The 16,660-nt window shown below is 38.4% G+C and overlaps 1 protein-coding gene across 8 annotated transcripts in view; it reads right to left on the bottom strand.

The window, feature by feature from the left end:
• LOC119746553 (TRAF3-interacting protein 1-like) overlaps positions 1-15,146 on the bottom strand; it is a 29,192-nt gene extending 14,046 nt beyond the window's left edge. For 4 of the 8 annotated variants that reach the window (XM_038223534.1, XM_038223536.1, XM_038223537.1 and 1 more), the window contains exons 1-7: positions 11,350-11,657; positions 10,757-10,825; positions 6,824-6,872; positions 5,763-5,875; positions 4,951-5,094; positions 3,587-3,916; positions 2,581-2,646 (exon numbers count right to left, since the gene is read on the bottom strand). In XM_038223534.1, the coding sequence (XP_038079462.1) occupies positions 2,581-2,646; positions 3,587-3,916; positions 4,951-5,094; positions 5,763-5,875; positions 6,824-6,872; positions 10,757-10,825; positions 11,350-11,469 (891 nt within the window). In that variant the 5' untranslated portion in view covers positions 11,470-11,657. Of the gene's footprint in view, positions 1-1,756; positions 1,775-2,580; positions 2,647-3,586; positions 3,917-4,950; positions 5,095-5,762; positions 5,876-6,823; positions 6,873-10,756; positions 10,826-11,349; positions 11,679-15,089 lie in introns of those variants that run through there. The other 4 variants (XM_038188136.1, XM_038223532.1, XM_038223535.1 and 1 more) reach the window with 4 other exon arrangements.
• Between the last annotated feature and the right edge of the window lie 1,514 nt (positions 15,147-16,660).

The following is a 16,660-nucleotide window of genomic DNA, read 5'->3' as shown; positions in this document are numbered from 1 at the left end:
GACTCTGATGAAATGACCATCCTGTGCACAATGGAGTACCAAAGTGAATACGTCACGTGCACAAAATGTGTGTGAAAGACATTAGCACGTGATTCAGCCCATGAACCAGCACGCGCGCGCACTCCTTTAATTTGCACTGGTTCTAAATGACTTCTCACTTCTGGACTCCATAGGAAGTGTTCCAATGTTTCCTTGAGAAACCTATACTCAATGTTACATGTAAGCTGGTGGTATTTTTGTTAAAAAAAACCCCCAATTTGGTATTGACATCATATGGTGGGGAATACATTCATGTACCTGTACTGTGTATTTTTTGAACTGGGTGTTTTTGGAAAGTTGAATATTTCATTAAAACTGTTCTTAGTTGTTAACCCTTACCCTACTTGACCCTCCAACGCATGCCAATTGTGCCTCAAGAAAATCTCCTATGTTTTTTGCATGGCCCTCCAATATCTGCCATGTCATTTCAAGGGTAACTGGACAGGCACTCCAATACATGCCACAGAGAACAATGAGAGTCCTCTGATAACAATCAAGTGCCCCCAGCTGGTCAGTATCAGGCACCCTCCAGGGCCTCCAACTCCTGCCAATTGGAGCCTTCACTGTTAAGACTTGTTATCTGCCAAATAACTGCAGCTGGAGGGCATTGGCATAACCAACTGACATGCAGTAAACTACCCTCAGAGAGTAAGGGTTAATTAATGAACTGATCTACTTATGATACAATTATTTTGTTATTTTAAGATGCTTTGATGTTACTACAACTTTGACTCAACTTGGCATCATCTCTTGTGATGTTAATTTTCTGTGCTTACACACATGGCACTGACTGAAATTTAGTAGTGTATGCTTAATACTCAAGTAAATATGAAAGCCTCATGGCTTTATGTGGTTAGTCTATTCATGTAGCATAAAAGATTGCAAAGATTAAAATATTAAGCGGGTATAAGAAACGGATCCATTAGTTAAGTATAAATTGTTAAATTTGTTCAAATATGCTTGAATCAGGTTCCCAATATGGTTACATCATGCCTTGTACTATGGACGGATGGGGAAGGGGGGGGGGGGAATTGCCAAGCAAATTGCTAAGTTAAAGGTTTACCAGCCAAAATGCATAGAATGCTTGTGAAAGCATGGTGAAAGTAACTGATTCAAAGTTGATTTCTGTGGAGTACATGTACATGAATTTGTATTTCAGCTTAGCAGCTTCATGGAATTGGACCCAGGCCATTGTTCAATCAAAGATAAGTTGAAAAGATCAAATGGGTCATAGTTTCTTTTACCGCTTTGGCATGTTACTGCTTTGTCTTTTTATTCCTTTCGAAACACTGTGTGTCATGTAGTCATATCCATAACATGTAACAAACATGGCTTTGCAAGCCAACATAAAGGCATGCATTTTCATTTGGATGGGTCTGCAGACAGTAACTTTTAAAGAGGTTGTGGAATGCTCGAAGACATTTCCATCATTTTTCGGGTATATGTAGCCTAAGGTGTGATGAAATAAAAATGACTATTGTCTCTGTCATGAAATTAGTACAAAAGGTACTTTTTGAGAGCTGTTCTTCAGGTCCTGTTTTGACCCGAACATGCAATTTGTGTAAAAGTCGTCCTTAGGGGCAGGGCAAAAAAATGGTCATTTCAATTTATCTCATGATGCCTGCATGTGTGAGCTTGCCAACATTCACTGTGCTATTTTTTTTCCTTTTTATTAGCATGACACACACAGCATATAATACTGTGAAATGCTGCATACCTCGACCGTGTCATCACTCTATTCGATTCACAAAGAAATTGGGAAGGAGAAATGAAACAAAACATGACAGGTTTGTTGGTAATACAGGAATAGTTCAATTCATCCCAGGCAGAATATCTTTACTCTCAAGTTATTGGGGGAATTAAACTAACAAGTTATTTCAAGATTTAAGACAAAAATGTGTATTTCCTCCTCCGATAAAAAAAAAATGTTGGGGGATGGCCCCTGTGGATGGTGCCCCCCTCCCCCGATCCGCCAATGACAAGAGCTGAGTGTGTCTAACAGATAACAATATTGCCAATGCCTACAATGAGAACAAATAGAGGGGCTAAACATTTCATTTTTCTTCACACGTTACTTCATGATTGGAAATTGTTCACAAAATTGAAATAAGAACGTTACCAACTATGAAAAATAGCACTAAATGAAAAATTATGAAGAACTTTAATATGTTGTAGAGGTTAATGGAAATTTAAAGACGGGAAAAACTTCTTGTCCCACTCCAACATAAAAATGGCCATTTTTGGCTTTGATGTAATTGGGAAAATAAAATATTGCTTGCCCGTTCCTGCATACCCCTTGAGATTTGTAAACAGCATCAGGGTTACAAATGATGTTATGTTCTCCTAAGTGAAGGAGGGACTAGGAACCAGTCTAGAGTACCTCACTGTTGTTCCAAAGCAAAACCGTTTTACACGTCATTCAAATGGAAGTACCACTATTGCCATCATTGGTAGGCAACATGTCACCCTCTATTGTTCATGACGATGGAATATTCACATTTTTTGACTATCCAATAACAATCATACAGCAACAATTCATACCTCTTCATCTTCCTGATGACCATTCTGTCGCTGATGACGGGTAGTTTCTTCTTCTTCTTTACGCTTCTGGTACAAACAAAAAAGTTGGTGGCGTTTGATAAGTTGATAAGACAAAAGACAAATTTCAAAAAGGGATCCAAATGAGGGCCTTTGTTCTTCCCTTTGTGGATGGGATAAGAAGGAAAAGATACCCAATGTTCTACAATTTTAGCTTAACACTAGAGCCTCAGCTTGTATGTTAACTTGAAATGTGTCTACGGACTGTCATATTTGTTGGCTGCAAATTATTTCACAACAAAATTTCAAGCCAAAGTAATCATTCTTCTTGCCATATTAGCTATCTAACAAAGATCCTAATTTCAATTTTTTTATTTTTTTTTTTCAATTTTGAATTCACATCTCCACTATGAGGCGGGGGGGGGGGGGGGGGGGGTGAACGAATGCAATCACCAAAACCTTTGAATGATCAGAACGATGAAAAAAGACCAATAAATTTGGTCATAGAAAATGCAATCAATGAATTTGGGCATGTGATCAATGTCCACTCCTGAGGCCCCCTTCAAGAAAGAAACCATTGAGTTCGCTATTGTACAAAGCAGCTTCCCAGATAAGTCTTTACTGATTAAATCAAATGATTTGGTAGGATGGGAGTTTTTGGGAAGAGGAGGAGGTTACCAAGCATTTCAATTCAGGGTCCGCTCATAGGTCCGATGCCTCATAAGTCTGACAAAATTGCATCCCCCAACCAAATAAAGGCCCATTAGTCCGACGCCTCATAGGTCCGACGCCTCGTACACTTCGTTTTTCCGACGTCGGACTTATGAGGCGTTGGACTTGAGAGGCAGACAAAATAAATTTTATGCCTCATAAGTCCGACGCCTCATAAGTCCGAAATGTCAGACTTAGGAGGTGTCGGACCTATGAGGCGCCGGACTTATGATACGGCCCCTTCAATTCAAGCCTTGGTACAACAGAACCAAAGCAGCCCCATTATACGATTACTCACCCTTCTTTCCCTTCGTTCCCGATCTCTTTCTTTGTCTCTGTCTCGATCCTTATCCTTGCTTCTCTCCCTGTCTCGATCTTTCTCTCTTTCTTTTTCCCGGTCCCGTTCCTTATCTCGTTCTTTCTCTTTCTCCTTATCTCGTCCTTTCCTCTCTTTGTCCTTGCTACGATCTCGTTCTCGATCCTTGTCCCTTTCTTTGTCTTTGCTCCTGTCTCGGTGGCGGTCTCGGTCTTTGCTTCGGTCTCGTTCTTTCTGCTCTTTGTCTCGGCCCTTTTCTCGGTCCCGACTGGAACTTCTGTCTCGATTGTCTGAGCTGCTTTTCTTTTCCTGCTTGTTTGAGTTACAGTTTAAAATGATTTAAAGCAAATAATTTTGCTGATTTTGGATGTGACTCATGCTGTTTTCAAAATGGTCACTGTTGTCTGCTATTTGCTGTTTTCACTGCTTTCTGTAAGTCATTAGTTAACAGTTAACAGTACCCCCCCCCCCCCTCACCCACACACACACATACACAAGTGTGTATTTGCCCGCAATCGGGGACCCCCTATTTTCCCTCTTTTGTTTGTACTTTTTAGGAAGACCTCCCATATGTTTTGTACACATTGCCAAATTGGGGACCTTCAGGAATTGGGGACCTTCAGGAATAGGGGACCCTATTGTCCTGTATTGTTCAACGTCCCCTATTGAATGCAGAAACAAACTCACGCAAACAACTTTGAAAACTATCCAATGAGTCAATACCACAATTAAACATATCATGCACATGGGCTCCGTGTACAAGTACCCCATCAACGGCCAGAAAAGGAGAGTTGAGGGTGACCTAGACTGGTTCCTGATTCATCCACTGCGTATTTCGAATGACCCAAAGTTATTGGGGTTGGGGATGAGTCTGGGAGACCATCCCAAGTTAAATTTGAACATATTCGAACGTATTCGCGCGCCAACGACGCCTGACGCTCACGCGTCAGTTGAACATACTTCGCAGGCAAATTACAGTGCGCACACTCAAGGGGCTCTCAGAAGTGGTAAAAGCGCGCCCTCTTTTGTTGGCGCACAGAGCCCATACACACTAAAAAGTCTGCCTGGAATGTTCCAAACAAACTGAAATAGGGCCACAGTTTTTAGGTAAATTTTTTTAATTCCGGGCATATGCCCCTGGCTTTCGTCATGTTCGTTTTTGTTTTCTTGGTTTTTGGTTTTCTCTATATGTGAATGTTTGTTGTTTGTGTTTTTAATGCCGAATAAATAATAATAATAATAATAATAAAAGGGGAAGCATGACATGATTTTTAAAACATATTATCAAGATTGTTTCCCACTCTAAAATCACATCTGATGCTGCTGGTAAAGGCAAACTTGCTTACTCTGTTCTCTTTGTCCCTTCTCTTCTTGTCGGCACTGGAGTCTCTTATTTTCTCATCTTCCTTTGCTGGTCTTGGGGGTTTACTGGATTCAGATTCATTCCTCGTGCCTCCTAGCACCTGAGCAACTGCATCTGAGCTATCCAACTAATACAGTAAACAAAAAAAGTTATTCAGTTGCTTCTTTGGTAACAATCTAATTTACTGAAATGTCAGGTGCCTCAGTCAATCAATCAATCAATCAATCAATCAATCAATCAATCAACATTTATTTCCATAATGCCAAAAAGAAAAACAAGACAATGTAACACAAAATTAATTAATAAGAAATATTATTAAAGTAATATTATTAAAAAAATACATGGAGATAAGTAAGCAAGAAAGTAAGCAAGAAAGAACAATACTTTGAATGGGTGAGAATGTGAGCGTTTGATACACAGCTTATCGCAGGTACAAGTACACATGCAAGAAACTTACAATTGCATGTGCTGCATATCTTGCTCTGACGTTTAAGTCTACATTTTCACCATACTTTTTATTTGGCAAATGGCTCTGATTTCAATGCATAATCAAAAGCCTAGGTGCTCAGACCACCCTGTCTAGTTTCTCAGGATCAGTACCACAGTGTAACTCTACACCACAATGTAGGACATGCACATGAAATTGTACATTTCAATAGTCTTGTCAGACTAATTAAACATGTCGAAGGACCTGAGAACACTGCTATAATTATTTGAATGAAAACAACATGTACATTGCCTATGCTCCATACAGTATAGCCATACCTCCTCTTGCCAAAGACTTAAAGTATTTACCTTATTTGATATTGCACTTGCTATCTGCTGCAGTAGTTCATTGGTTCTTTCTGGCTCGTGACCAGCTACAATCTTAGATGGTTTTACTGACAAAGGCTTCTTATGTACAAGAGCTGTGGATAATAAAATATTTAGATTAAACAAAATAGTGGTCAAGGAAGCTCCTTCTCTCTTAGGAGCATGATGGCACATATGTAGCTTGCTCAAGTCCCAGGGTCGTTTTCAGGGTGCTTCTACATAATTTATGTAATGAGCTATACCGGGCTGAGAAATTGCCTGAGAAATTTATTGTTTACCTTTTTTCCCCCCTAATGTATTTCAGTGAAGCTGTTCCATGAAACTAGCTTAAATAGTTTATGTTTATCCAGAATACTTCGAAACAGTGAGTTTTATTCAGCACAGAGGCACAGCCAGTGAATAATTAAGATTATCTCAATTTTAATTAAAGTTAGACACTTTCAGTGGAGGCGCTACCGGGGTGGGGGGGGGGGATTTTTCCTTAACCCCCCCCCCCCCAGTTTGCCCCAACACTTTATCAACAAAAGAGTATGTTTATTTTCTTTGCTGTTAAGATTCATAAAATGTGGACACATTTTGGGCCAATGAAAGCATTATAAACATCAGTACCTTAGACAAAACACGCCATACATGCATTTATACAGCCGTAGATAGTGTGCAGCCAACTTCTTTGTACATTGTTATACATTTGTTATACCCCATTCTATGGTTTGATACATTTCTCATTCATAAAAAATGACTACACTTCTAAGTTGCTCTAGTGGCTTATTTCTGGGCCACTGACAATGGGCACGCGCCCACGTACACAGGCTTAAGTTTTTTTTTGACAGCTCCCCCTCAAAAAATATTTCCTTGCCCCCCAATTGCCCCCCATTGTACACTTTACTTTAAAGTCTTTGCCAAAAAAACAAAACACTTAATAAAAAAGTAAAATAACAAAATAAGAAGCGGGCCGGAAAAAGGAAGTGGGCGGGGACAAGAAACTTGTTTATTTTTTTACTTTACCAAACCATTTAACATGATCTATAAATCTGTGTACTCACCAACAACATCAATTGTCTTCTGTAAAAATGCTATTTTATTCTCCTTGTCCTGTATTGACAGTGTAAAGAACAATAAAATAACAGATTAAAACTGTAATTAAAGTCACAAAGGGATAAGGAACCCTGTTTGATCTACCTCCAAGTTCCAGGGCTGGTTTTGTTATTCTTCAATATTTTAAAATATTCATCATAAGTAAACCCTTCAACACTATCAAACATGAATTAATGAACATGAAATTCAAGTACATGAAATTAACATGATTTAACCATAATTGCTAAAATCATCTTTAATGGCTTTGATTTTCTTAAAGTTCCCACAAATATCGTCTCAAAAATGTTCCTCCATGGGATTTCAAAATAGCTAACTGTTTGCGCGTTGTTTATGTATGCATTTATGCAGGCGCTCCTGGGCAAGGTCATAAATATGCATTGTACAGTTCATGACCTTGTGTTTGTATGGCCGGCTGCGCCGCGTGGCCAACAACACAAGTTCACGACCTGTACAGTGCACATTTATTGTGATGGTGTACGGCCACAGACATAAGGCTGATGTAGGCCTATAAATTTATAGAAATGAAAAAAAAGGAGAAAATGTTGCAACCTCGTGCCACTTCCGCGATTGTGTAAAAAGTCTATCGAGAGTCAAGACAATTTTCTAAGTATTTCCTAACAAGATTGAAAAAATGTTTCTCAGTCCCAGATTCATGTCTTCTCATATTTTTTGCATTGAATGACCTTCATTGAGATAATATGAAGAAAAAAGTGGTTTCAGGTTGCAACATTTTTTCAAAAAATACAAAACAATTCGGAAAGAATGTTGCATCCTGACGCTACTTTCGAAACAGAAAAAGACATTTTTTTTGGCTTACCTTGTACCTCAGAGAGTATACTTTCATGTGAGAACTGTTAGGAATATGTTGACAAAGTTTTTAAGAGAGATTTGTAGGCAAATGTGGCCAACTAAGTGATTTTTTACAGGTTACCGCATGTTTCAACCTTCATTTATCACGCGTCGGTTGAAGGCGTCAACATGCAGTGACATGTTAAAATTCACTAAGTTGGCACACGTTCGCTTACAAATCTCTCTTAAATTAAAGACTTTGTCAACATATTCCTTACATTTCTTACATGAAAGTATACTCTCTTAGGTACAAGGTAAACCCCCCAAAAATGTCTTTTTTTTTTTTTTTAAAGTAGCGTCGGGTCGCAACATTTTTTCCAATAATTCAGAGATGTCATGCCTGTCGAGCACAGTTTGAGTCCCCCGTTAAACTTGCGCACGCAAGTTTAAACTTGCGTGAGGGACTCCAGAAGCACGCAAATTACACCGTGCCAATTTAATTTGCATGCATGCACACGTTACAACTTGCGCAATGGCGATCGCAATTTGAGAACCTTGCTGGCGGGATTTTTATTAATGAAGAAAAAAAACACGAGTACATGGAGAAATAAATTAATAAATAATGGAATAAATTAATAAAGAAATAAATAAATAAAAAGGGGAATTAAAAAAAATGCCTCATAAGTCCGACGCCTCATATTAAAGTCTGACGTCGGAAAAACAAGGCGTTTAATTTGTCGGACCTACGAGGCATCACAGCTATGAGGCGTCGGACCTATGAGGCGTCATAAGTCCGATGCCTCATATTGAAGTCCGACGTCAGAAAAACAAGGCGTTTAATTTGTCAGACCTACGAGGCGTCACAGCTATGAGGCGTTGGAATTATGAGGCGTCGGACCTATGAGGCGTCATAAGTCCAATGCCTCATATTAAAGTCCGACGTCGGAAAAACAAGGCGTTTAATTTGTCAGACCTACGAGGCGTCGGAGTTATGAGGCATTGGAATTATGAGGCATTGGACTTCCGACAGGGCTCTGGAGTGCTCTGAAACGTGCAAAACTAAATCAGGCCCACTTTACTCACAGTTTAGCCAGCACATTTCTCCATAAATTCCACTGGGGCAAAGAAAATGTCCTCGGTATTTTACCAACCAAGTTTGCAGACCAAATTCAATTTTTAAAGGAGACATTTCTTCAATATTTTACACATGAGAGGGAAGTCAACTGATTTCAAAATGGGGCTAAATACTAGACTGGTACATGTGTCCAACCATGGTCCAACTATTTGAAAAGACTGACCTCTTCATTCAGTGTCAATGTCGAGTGCAATTTGAGTCCTCCGCGCAAGTTTAAACTTGCGCACACAAGTTTAAACTTGCGCGCGCAAGTTTAAACCTGCGCGCACGCAAGTTTAAACTTGCGCTTGCATTAATTTCCTTGCTACAAATTGCGTACGCAAGTTTAAACTTGCGCGCTACATAGATTTTTCCCATGCATGTAAAGCCGCCAAACTAATTTTATTCCTGGTAAACTCATGCAGATATGCAACATTATTTTTAAAAGCAGATTTTCCTCCAATTAATAGCACCACTGTGCTTCGTGAGACAATGCCTTAATGCCTTTTTTGAAACATTTTATTTACAGTATTATGCTAATGAGGTTGACTGTGTGGGTTCAGAGATAAGGGGTGGTAATGCGAACAATTTATGCACTTTCATGATGTGTATTATTGTTATGGCTTATTATGATTTTTGTTAAATAAACAACATATTTATTCATTATTTCAAATTAATTAATTAAATTAATAAATTAAATTAATTTATTAAATCATTAATAATTTTATTTACTTTTTGAAATAATTACCATTCTATAGTGCATAGCGTTTTTAAGTTAAAGCACGTAAACATTAATATGAATTATTGAGCCTGCAAGTAAAATAATTGTTTAAAGTAATAAAATAAATTAGTAATGAGTTTATTAATTTTTTTTCAAATTATGCATTTTTGAAGTGTACACAACGCTTGAAATGTTATGCAAAGTATTTTAAAAAACAAAATGAAATATAGTACTGTCCAATTAATCAATTGCTAAATTAAGAAAAAAAAATTAAGAATAAGTACTTTTTTAATTGTACAGTACATGTAATATAATTTAAAGCATTTATAAAATAATGTAAATGATTACTATAACGTCAAAAATCTTGAACAATTGAAGGGGTGATAATCATTCTTTTACGTTAACAACGGGTTACCCCTAGGAAATTACGATTTATTTACATTTAAGAATATAAATAAAATGCTAATTAGTTTTACATATGCAAGGCAAAAACCTTGAAGCTTGTCTCCATTTTCAAACAACTTCAGTAATCTCTCCAAGCAATCACTGTGCTTATTGATTGCTTGCCTGGTCCCCTTCCTGCCCCCTAAAAAAATTCTCTGATAAGCACTGCTAAATCTCAATGTTTCTTTTCATTGACGCTAATTGAATTCCACTTTTATTTATTTCTTTGTTCATTAATTTAGTCCATTATTTATTAATTTATTTCTCCATGTACTTGTGTTTCGAACATTTATTTTTCTTCATCAATGAAAATCCCGCCCGCAAGGTTCTCAAATTGCGATCGCCTTTGCGCAAGTTGTAAACGTGCGCACACAAATTAAAATAGCGCGGTGTAATTTGCGTGCTTCGGAGTCCCTTGCACAAGTTTAAACTTGCACGGGGGACTCAAATTGCGCTCGACATCAATAGTCTGGTGGCTTGACTATGGAGAAATGTGAATTCAATTGAGACTAGTTCCCGCTTCATGCCACATGTTTCTTAAATTCTTTCGGCATGGTTGACTGATGCAGTACTGAAGCTGTGTTGCCTGTTGCCTGAGTTGGACTGGTTGTTTTATGTGCCAGACTATTTTCTTGTTTTGCATGTTTTCAATACTTTGAGTTTTGGGACTCTCAGACACAGTATTGAGAGTCCCAAATTTTCGGACTAGTTGGACTTATGAGGCGTCAGACTTATGAGTGGACCCCGTTTAAAAATGTTGGTATGGTATAACGTTAGGCCTAGCTAGCCTAGGCATGCTAGGCCTAGGCCTACCTTCACATTTTGCGAATCCATTTCTGTTGCCGAGTAAAGTCCTTTCATAAAGCCTGTTGTTCTGATAACCTGAAACAAAGACAAAATAACAGTGAAATACAAAATTTAAAACAGATAAGGCCTACTTTTTTAGTTCATCAATTACACTGCGTGTTTTTTAATACGAAGTGGCTATCGTTACGGCAGTCGTTGTTTAGCGCCCTCTACGATACTTTTTTGATACACACGCACTACGCAGGTATATAATTATTTTTTCCACTGACTGATCAGTGCGACAGCTCAGTCGATAGAGGGTAGGATTTTGCACCGCGAGGTTGCGGGTTTGAATCTCAGTTTTGCACTCGAATTTTTTTCCTTTTCGAAACTGAGGCTTTGGAGGATTTTTTTAAAAGGGAAATAAAGTCCGAATTTCATAACGTTCAAATTCACACTTTCCTTCTAATTTTGTTCTTGTCATGTTTTTATAAAAGTTGCAGTCTACCGTAACGATAGAAAATGGGAAATGCGTTACGGCTGCCGTAACAATAGCCACTGCGTTTTTAATAATGCTACGAGTACGAGTAGGCCTACAAAAAGAAATATTTCTTCTTCACCTCTGTGATTATATCATGTATAAATCTGAACGGCGGTTTCCTCAGTAATTTCTCGGTGAGTGGTGGCTTTTTAATTAACTTTCCCAGAGTGTCCTGGGTTGCCTTTACAAAGTCGCCCATAGTGAACGTTTCTGGCACTTCTATGTATCACTGGCTACTACTACTAGCTGTTACGTCCGCTGTTACAACAAACATGATTTCCAGTCGCTGTACAAAGGCTGATTCTCATGCCGCACGTCCACTGCAAAAGCAGACTGTTTTCGTTAGTAACGACGCCATGATGTGTACACTAGCACTGCACTGCGCTGCGCTGTCATGCATAGCGCCTGTACATAGCAATAATTGAGCTTCGCTGGTACACAATCTGAACGCAACAAGAATTTGAAATCGTACTTCGTACCAGGGAAATAATTTCTCGGGAAAGGAATTCTATCCCATCATTCAATTTCATTCACGAGACATTCATGTTACGTAAAAAGAAAAAAGAAAGTAAGAAATATTCGAAGGCTCCTTGTCAAATTTAAAATGACTGGATGTCTGTGAGTCTCTGACAGGTATTTTTCAGAGTGCAGGTGTTGCCCATTAATTTTTCCTCCATATGCTCACCCACGATACCCCTCAGGGGCGGATCCAGGATTTTCAAAAAGGGGGGGGGGGGGCACAAAAACTTTGTGCGCGTTGCACACATTACGAGACTGAAGCGCGAAATCCCTTGCGGGCGGGGTTGTTGAGGGCACTGGAAGCTCTACGATTTTAGATGTTCTCTCCTACATCATGAGTATTTTAAGCCATTAAGAGCAAAATTCACAATGTTTATTTTTTAATTTTAATAACACTTATTTTTTTTCTATCAAATATAGAATTTAAAGTAACTGTTGATGCTAGTTGAAAATGAACCCCAAAATTAGAAGGTGCTGATGACAGCCCCCGGTTGAAAACAAATGAACATCTGTTATTTTGCGAGCGAGCGGAGCGAGCGAGCCAAAAAAAGTCATGTTTACTATTAAAACATACATTTCTACCCAGAAATTTGCCTTGCAAACAAAGAAAATAAAATAAATTGAATTTTATTAGGGGACAGCCTGCCCCAAGCAGCCCCTACCCCCCCCCCACCCCATTTTGGTTGATGTTATTGTCGTTTCATTTTTTTTTTACTTCCATCATCATTAATAGGAATAGTCTGCCCTTTTCCATTCAAAATGCCAAATCTCTCGAGCAATTCAAGAAGCTGATCAAGATCAATTTATTCCACCAATAATCAATTCATTGTGTATGCTACCTGTTTTTATTATTTAACTTAATTCATTTATTTTATTTAATTGTTCATTATAAGCGCTGTGATTTAGTTACCTAATAAGAGCGTTCTTAAATGCCGATTATTATTATTATTATTAATAATATCCTTTTCGTTTTGCCCCTCTCCTGTCATAAAAAATTGATGATATTAGCAAAATTTTCCTGTAGCGTTTACACGTTTAGTCAAGACTTAAAAAAGACTGCCGCCTGTGTCCCATTATAATGTGTGGTAACTGCGGTCACTTACTTTGTATATACACTTGTATACACTTTAAGTTTAACCACCATTTTTTCCATGTTCTTTTGAAGTCTGCAGGCTATAAAATAATTTAAGACGAAATGAATCGTCTGCATTCTGCAAGTGTTGTCGAATCACTTCAAGAAATGTCAAGGCCTGAGGAAAATCGTTTATTTGTATTTGGGGGGGGGGGGGCTCCGATTTTCTTAAAAAGAAAAAAAAAAAAACCTTTTATTTAACGGAAATGCAAACTGCATCCAAATTCCAATTTCCAAAATATGAAAAACTTTGCCTGCACAAATTTCCCGAAAGCGGCAGCATTCCTGAGCTGCCGCTTTCACATACAAGGTTTCAAAATAGTCACATACAAGATTTCTGGCTACGCAACCGGCAGTCCCAGGCGTCACAGGGGAGCCTCCTAGCAACAGTATTTCTAAGCAACCAGGTTGGAATGTGACGGGCATGCAGCCATGCACCTGTGGCTCAGATAGCTAATCACTCCAGTTGCGCGTGGAAGGAAGTCATATTCATGAAAGCAGACGGTCCGTGATGAAAGCAACCAATGGCATATTTATTTGCCGGGAACCGGCTGATTTTATTGGCTGAGATACTATCATCACTGTTTATCATCTAAGAATCTTCCAATTACTGGCGGCAAGTTCTCAAAACCCAAATGTATATGCTTTGTAACGAACAAGAGTGGCATTGTATCAATTTGAACAATGCGGCTATCAATCATTCTCTGGAAAGGCTTTTCGGAGCTGAGATTTTATTTGGGCATTTTTTTTCTCAGAGACAGGGGAAAACTTTTTGCGAAAAATGTGGGAAACTGAATTGAACGTGAAATTTCACCTCCGTGTTGTGTACATGCACATAGATAAACGATTGGGGGATAATATTTCAAGTTCAAATAATTCCTTTAATGTAGGGCTCCCGATGTCTTTATTTCGTAGTACGATTTTATTCTTCGCTTATTTAAAAAATAAAACTGCATGGCCTACATTTTTTTTGTAAATGTTACTCTTGAATATAATTATTTCGGAATACACTTAAAAATTAAGTTTGAAGTCAAAGGGCTGTTGATAATCTTATTCGTATTCCTTTTAAAATTAGGAAAAACTAAGCAGAATTCGTATTAAAATTTCCCCTGGAATCTACAAACTTAACGGAGAGTTCAAAACTTAATGGGCTAGGGTGTTTGAAATTGTTTTACTTTAAAAACAAATCGAGAGAACAAGACATACTAAATCGTATTAAAATAACCCCTATTTATTTGATGTCTCTCTCTATCTGAGGCCGAACAAATATAAAGGGATGACGATTAATTCTTCGTGTATTTAAAAAATAAAACGCATGGCCTACATTATTTTGTGAAAATGTTTTACTCTAGAATATATTTTGGAATATATTTAAACGCTATTATTTGAGGGATGTTGTTAATCCTGATCATATTCATTTAAAAATAAGAAAAACCGAGCATAATTCGTATTAAATTTCCCTGGAATCTACAAAAGAATTAACTTAGAGTGCAAACTTTAACGGGCTAGGTTTTTTAAAAATCATTTTGCTTTTAAAAAATATATTTAGAGAACCAGTCGTAAATCTCTCTCTGAGGCCGGGAAAATAAAAAAGGGGGATGACGATTTTATTCTTCATTTATTAAAAAAAACCACATGGCCTACATTATTTCGTGTACCGGTACATGTTCAACTCTAGAATATATTTTGGAATATATTTTGACATGAAGCATTAAATGCAAGTGCTGTATTAAATGTGCCCCCTATTCCAGCCGGGAAATAGAAAAGTGTCTTATAAAAATATATTCTTGCTTTGAAAGAAATTTTGAGACAATGATTGACAGGCGACCTTCAAAACTTATACATTGTATATTTTTGTTGATAATTATGTATGATAGTTTATGTTCAAAGCGATTGATTTGATGACCGCCCGTCCGCCCGCCATAATGACTCCTCAAAAACGAAAAAGATAGCCATGTTCTCAAAGGGATGTATTTAATGCCCGCCCGCCCTAAGACAACTCGTAAAAAAATATATTAAAAAAACACAGTTGCGAAAGGGGGGGGGGGGGGGGGGGGGGCACGGGTGTCCCCCCATCTGCATCCGCGCCCGGATACCCCTGTTTGTTAAGGTTGTTTCTCGGCTGCCAGAAGTCGGGTTCTATAATTGTTTAAATTTTATTTTCTCACCCGTACGTGTACGTAAATCCATAGAGCAAGGAACCACACCATGACCACACACACTCTCTCTGAACTGTTATATCCTTATGAATTTGAAACCAAGTTAATTTCGTCCCCACTTCCACCCTCAACCCCATGACTGCCCCCCCCCCCCATGATCTCAATTCTATTCCTACCTCCATGGACCTCCATTATCTATATACCTGCGTACGTATCATAAATGCGGATGTTGTTTGGGAAAATAATATTTCGCCTTGCACCCCCTGCGCCCGCACCCCCCCCCCCCCAACCGAACTCGCTGGTTCGATTGCAGGTCAACTCGCCCCCTGGCCGACTCGCCTCTTACCGACTCGCCCCTTACCGACTCCCCCCCTGACCGACTCGCCCCCTGACCGACTCGCCCCTTACAAGCTCGCCCCCTGGCCGACTCGCCCCCTAGCCGACTCGCCCCCTCGCCAACCCGCCTCCTAGCCGACTCGCCCCTGACCGACTCGCCTCCTGACCGACTCGCCCCCTGGAAAAAGATGCACCGTACGGGGACATCGTGAAAAAAATAATAAAAAATAAAAGACAGTGGAGGGGAACACGTACATTGTAACATTATTCGAACACCAATTTGAAGGATTTCTGGTACAAATGCAAGCGTCATTTTTCCGGAGTCGGTGCCCGTGGGGCCTGCGCGTAGCGGATGGGTTAGAATATATTTTTATAAGACACTCTTCTATTTCCCGGCTGGAATAGGGGCACATTTAATACAGCACTTTTATTTAATGCTTCATGTCAAAAATATTCCAAAATATATTCTAGAGTAGAGCATGTACCGGTACACGAAATAATGTAGGCCATGTGTTTTTTTTTTAATAAATGAAGAATAAAATCGTCATCCCCTTTTTTATTTTCCCGGCCTCAGAGAGAGATTTACGTCTGGTTCTCTAAATATTTTTTTAAAAGCAAAATGATTAAAAAAACCTAGCCCGTTAAAATTTGCACTTTAAGTTAATTCTTTTGTAGATTCCAGGGAAATTTAATACGAATTATGCTCGGTTTTTCTTATTTTTAAATGAATATGATCAGGATTAACAACATCCCTCAAATAATAGCGTCAAAATATATTCCAAAATATATTCTAGAGTAAAAAAAATTCACAAAATAATGTAGGCCATGCGTTTTATTTTTTAAATACACGAAGAAGTAATCGTCATCCCTTTTATATTGTCCCGGCCTCAGTAATACGATTTAGTATGTCTTGTTCTCACGATTTATTTTTTTAAAGTAAAACGATTTCAAACACCCTAGCCCATGAACTCTCAGTTTATTCTTTTGTAGATTCCAGGGGAAATTTTAATACGAATTCTGCTTAGTTTTTCCTAATTTTAAAAGGAATACGAATAAGATTATCAACATCCCTTTGACTTCAAACTTAATTTCAAAATGTATTCCGAAATAATTATATTCTAGAGTAACATTTACAAAAAAATGTAGGCCATGCAGTTTTATTTTTAAATAAGCGAAGAATAAAATCGTACTACGAAAAAAAACCATCGGGAGCCCTACATTTAATGAATTATTTGGACTTGGAA

The sequence above is a fragment of the Patiria miniata genome, unplaced genomic scaffold (genome assembly GCF_015706575.1).
Source record: "Patiria miniata isolate m_02_andy unplaced genomic scaffold, ASM1570657v1 HiC_scaffold_7, whole genome shotgun sequence".
Lineage (NCBI taxonomy): Eukaryota > Metazoa > Echinodermata > Asteroidea > Valvatida > Asterinidae > Patiria > Patiria miniata.
The sequence above is the reverse complement of the archived record's forward strand: the minus strand, read 5'-3'. Positions and strand labels throughout refer to the sequence as shown.